Raw genomic sequence first — 4,444 nt, 5'->3', positions numbered from 1 at the left:
ATGAACACTGAATTACCATAATCTTAATTGAAATACATTGTTACAAATATAAGGTTCAATCCTAAGCTTAACATCTCAACCACAATGGACATGTTCAACCATCCTTATAATGGCTTAATGACAATGGCTTATAATGGCTTAATGACATTGGCTTAATGACAATTCCTTATAATGGCTTAATGACAATGACTTATAATGCCTTTTTGTATCCCTTTTTGAAATGTTATAGATATGCATTATAATCCTTATAACTGCATGTTTCACATGTTATATTTTGTTCCAAATTTTATACCAATTATATATCAGCGTTAAAACAGAGAATAATGAACAAACATTGTTAATGTGTTAAAACAGACACTAACATTCTTCATTAAATCAACATAAGATTATATTCATAATGTGAAAAATGAACACTTAATTACCATAATCTTAATTGAAATACATTGTTACAAATATAAGGTTCAATCCTAAGCTTAACATCTCAACCACAATTGACATGTTCAACCATCCTTTAGTGTGGATAACCTCATTCTTCAATTTGTTAGTTTTCTTCTTGTGTCTTTCAAGCTTCAAATCTCCTTCATAAAAAAATTCATCACATAACCACTTGAAGAAATTACATCCCTTGTCCATGTATTTTTTGTAATTTCTACAACCCCAAAATTTTCTCTCATGGTTGACATTGTTCACATCACTAACAGTACGAAGAACACTATCATCTTGGCAAAAACACTTCATTCTCTTGTTTCTATGAAGCACTACTTGCATTCTTTGACATTGAAGCATTGATGGAAGATGGAAGATGGAAGAATACGAAGACACGGTGGAAGATGGAAGAAGGAATAATTAAAAATAAGAAACCCTAACTCATATGTATGAATAGTGAAAAACAAATAAGGAAGATAAAGAATAGGAAACCACGAACCCTAAACCGTTTATAACACAACAGCTGAGTGTTCATTGTACTGTTTGCATATCTGGCATGCCTTAACGTTTTTCATCCAAACTAACGGGAGGGACCAAATAGTTTAACGAAAGAGAAGTTAAGAGACCATTATGTAACATTTTTTAGTTATGGGACTAACACAAAACTTCACTTAAAGTTAAGGGACTTAAGGATTAATTATGCTTTTTTTTTCAATTTAAAAAAATGTAACACAATTCAAATTCGATGAAACACATCATAAAATGTCTACTAAAACTCATCAACATGACATAATATTTGATAATAGTATAAATTTCCACTAGACACGTTATTTCTATAAAATATTTTAGTTAGAAATGACAAAAACAATTTCAAAAAAACATGAATTATAGAATTATTAAAAATAAATAGTATTATTGGTGGAAAATAAATTTTTTCTCCAAAATTATGGCTAGTAGTGAGATATTAATTTTATATTTTTATTTAAAATAATAATTAAAAAATAAAAAACAATATTAATATCACATCAGTTGATTAAATCAATGGGTTTGTGAATTACAAAACTCAAACTCAATACCCGAACCATGAAAACCCCTTTACTTTCGATTGATTTTACTTTTCGACTTTTAACAATTTTGCTTTTCTTTTATTATTGCTTCTCTCTAAGATACTTTCTGATCCACAATGAATGATTAATTTAGAATAAAATAGTTTCCAATACATGATAATGATACTTTAATAAAAATAATGATATTTTAATAAAAATATTATTATCTCTTTATTTATTTATTTGTTTATCTTAATATGTGTGAAATGAAAAATATGTTATCATTAAGATTTAGGGTTAATAATAGTGATCTTGAGGAGGATAAACAATAATCAGTTTAATGATTAATTTATCCTATTTATATCTTATTATATATTCTTTTTATAATTCTCAATTGCATAAATTATAATAATATTTATATTATTAAAACCCTAATCTCTTCCTCTCTCCTCTATTTTAGAGTAGAATTAACAAGTATAAATTTACGATTTAAGTAGGGCACACAAAAATCTAAACAATAAAAGATAAGAAAATGACAAGAAACTAATCCCTATAAAATTAATAACAAATTTTGAATTAAAAATTAAAATTCATTAACTAAATTAAATTTTGATTGAAAATTAAAATTCATTAACTAAATTAAATTTTGATTGAAAATTAAAATTCATTAACTAAATTAAATTTTGATTGAAAAAAAATTAAATATTTAAATCAACCCCCCACTAGATGACAAACTAACATAATACTCCAAACAAAACCAAACTCAACGAATTGTAAGTTAAATGGGGCCTTTACGGAACGAGTGATTTGTATTGCATTGAATCCCAGCAATAATAATAACCCTCGGGAAGGAACAGTGATAATCCAAAATCAAAATAAGCTCCATTACACTGTGCAATATAACAAACCCGGTCACATCATATCATATCCTATCACATAGGCTCATAAAAATCTCTAAAAAAAACTAGGAGCTATATATATATATATATATATAAATAGATATAGCCTTTTTCCCTTTCCAACCCAAGATTTCAAAACATTAATTAATTAATTATAACATTTATAATAATAACAATCATAAAAATCAAAATACCAAAGTTTTTCTCTCATTTAATTTAAGCCTATTATTCTTCCTCAATAAAGTGGGGCCCTCTGCGGGTTTCCTTTCCTTCTATTCATCAGATTCACCGCGATTTCCGTTACCGGCGAGCATGCAGGCCGACACGGTGGTCGGAAAGTTGAACAACCGCTTCTCTTCTTTCTCACAATCTCAGTAGTTGCAGTGCAAGCAAGAGTGGTTCTACAATCCACTCCACCATATCCACCCGAACCAGACGAAGTCCTGTTCGAACCAGCCGGTTCGAGAACCGAGTCAGGAGTCATTAAACCGTCGTCTAGCCCAGAATCGGATAATGGCATGTAGTTGCACTCGAAAAGATAGCCAGATAGTGTACCCAATGTTTTGACAAGGTGAATCACCTGTAAAAAAACACAATCAATAAAGAAGAAAATAATTATATTAGATAAACCTAATTAAACTTTACCAGTAATAAAAAATTAATTAAATAAAATAGAAATTTTGGAATATTGAGAATGGGGATGAGAGAGGACCTTGCAAGAGAGAGAACAGAAATTGTATGGTTCTTGCAGACTTCTGTCACAGGTGCTGCAGATATTGCCGGAGGAGCATTTCTTGGTTTGAGGCCTTTGATTCAAAAACACCACTTTCGCACTGTTTGTTTTGTAGGACTGTAAATACACACCAAAAAAAGAAGAAAAGAAACTAAATTAGTTTTATTAAGGAGAATTAAGAAGAAAATTATACAGTTGTGTATAAAAAAATCAGTTACTTGAATGTAAGAACAGTCTATTAGTTTTGCGGCATCATCCATTCTTACAACATCGTGATACACATATCTTCTAATCTGAAAATAATAAAGAATTGAAAAATCAATAGAAATTGAAATTGTTAGAGTAGTGTTTGAAATTGAGAGATCGAGAGAGTGAAGAAAAAACCTGTAAGAGTCTGTGAGAGGAATGTGGAGAAACACAGTGAGGGCAAAGACTGATGCAACAATCCAAACAATACACGTTCTTTTCATTCTTTTTTGTTTCTGGATGAATTAAACAGGCGTTGTAGAATTTCTCAGTGAGGAGAAATTGAAGCCAGCGAGGAACCGATGAAGAATAAATATACTGAGAAAAAAATCATATAACATGTTAAAGAATTTAAAAAGAAAAAAAAAAGTGAAAGATGAAAAAACAGATTTAGAAGATGCACCATGGTTAGTCAGTAGAAAATGAATTGAATTAACTTTATAATATAAAAAAATAATAATAAGGTATACACAGAGAACAACAAAGATGGAAGATGAAAAGATAAAGAAAATAAGTATATATAGTACTCACTCACCATGATTAGTGTAGTTTGAATTTTGATTTATTTTTTTATGATTTGTGAAGTGTGTGTGAGTAGTGTTAATGTAAAGCTATGGTATAGTTATGGAGGCATGATGATGAGAAAAAGAGTATAAAAAAAATGATTTTGGGGAAAGGAAGAGAGAGAATGTGAAAGGAAACGGCGGTGGCAGCTGTTACCAATGTAAGAAAAGAAAGAATAGAGAAGGAAGGAAAGGATACGGTGAGGTAAGGTTGGGAGGATAGCCACAATTAAAGAGGATTTGTGTCGTACACTACACACTACACACTACTCACTACACACTACGACGCTCTTAATTGTCACAGGACACAATCTTCAAATGTGCTATTTGATTGACAAATATATATTGAAGTTTTTGATTCGATGTGGTGTGGAACCCCATTAAGTATAGAACTAGTACTATTTTTTTTTAATTAATTTCCCAAATTATAAATCAGTATATTAAAAATATTTATCATTAATTATAAGTTATTTTACAATTTTAATATAATATTAAATCTCTCATTTATTACAATTTCTTCTAATATTTTCT

At 29.4% G+C, this 4,444-nt stretch overlaps 1 protein-coding gene across 1 annotated transcript; it reads right to left on the bottom strand.

Moving 5' to 3' along the window:
- Window positions 1–2,329: 2,329 nt before the first annotated feature.
- On the bottom strand, window positions 2,330–4,236 carry LOC127129340 (protein RGF1 INDUCIBLE TRANSCRIPTION FACTOR 1). Its single transcript, XM_051058554.1, has 5 exons — window positions 3,886–4,236; window positions 3,489–3,668; window positions 3,323–3,397; window positions 3,084–3,221; window positions 2,330–2,951 (listed from the first exon to the last, which is right to left on the bottom strand). Exons 1-5 carry the CDS (start codon window positions 3,886–3,888, stop codon window positions 2,607–2,609), a joined length of 741 nt encoding a protein of 246 aa, XP_050914511.1. The 5' UTR covers window positions 3,889–4,236; the 3' UTR covers window positions 2,330–2,606.
- Window positions 4,237–4,444: the final 208 nt, after the last annotated feature.

The sequence above is a fragment of the Lathyrus oleraceus genome, chromosome 3 (assembly GCF_024323335.1).
Source record: "Lathyrus oleraceus cultivar Zhongwan6 chromosome 3, CAAS_Psat_ZW6_1.0, whole genome shotgun sequence".
NCBI lineage: Eukaryota > Viridiplantae > Streptophyta > Magnoliopsida > Fabales > Fabaceae > Lathyrus > Lathyrus oleraceus.
This window is presented reverse-complemented; position numbering and strand designations above follow the sequence as displayed.

What these genes read in the sequence shown, in the direction of transcription:
- LOC127129340 (XM_051058554.1), bottom strand. An exon ending in TAGACTGTTCTTACATTCAA is followed by an intron (nt 3,222 to 3,322) that starts GTAACTGATTTT and finishes GTGTATTTACAG; the next exon opens with TCCTACAAAACAAACAGTGC. An exon ending in TCTGTTCTCTCTCTTGCAAG is followed by an intron (nt 2,952 to 3,083) that starts GTCCTCTCTCAT and finishes GTTTTTTTACAG; the next exon opens with GTGATTCACCTTGTCAAAAC.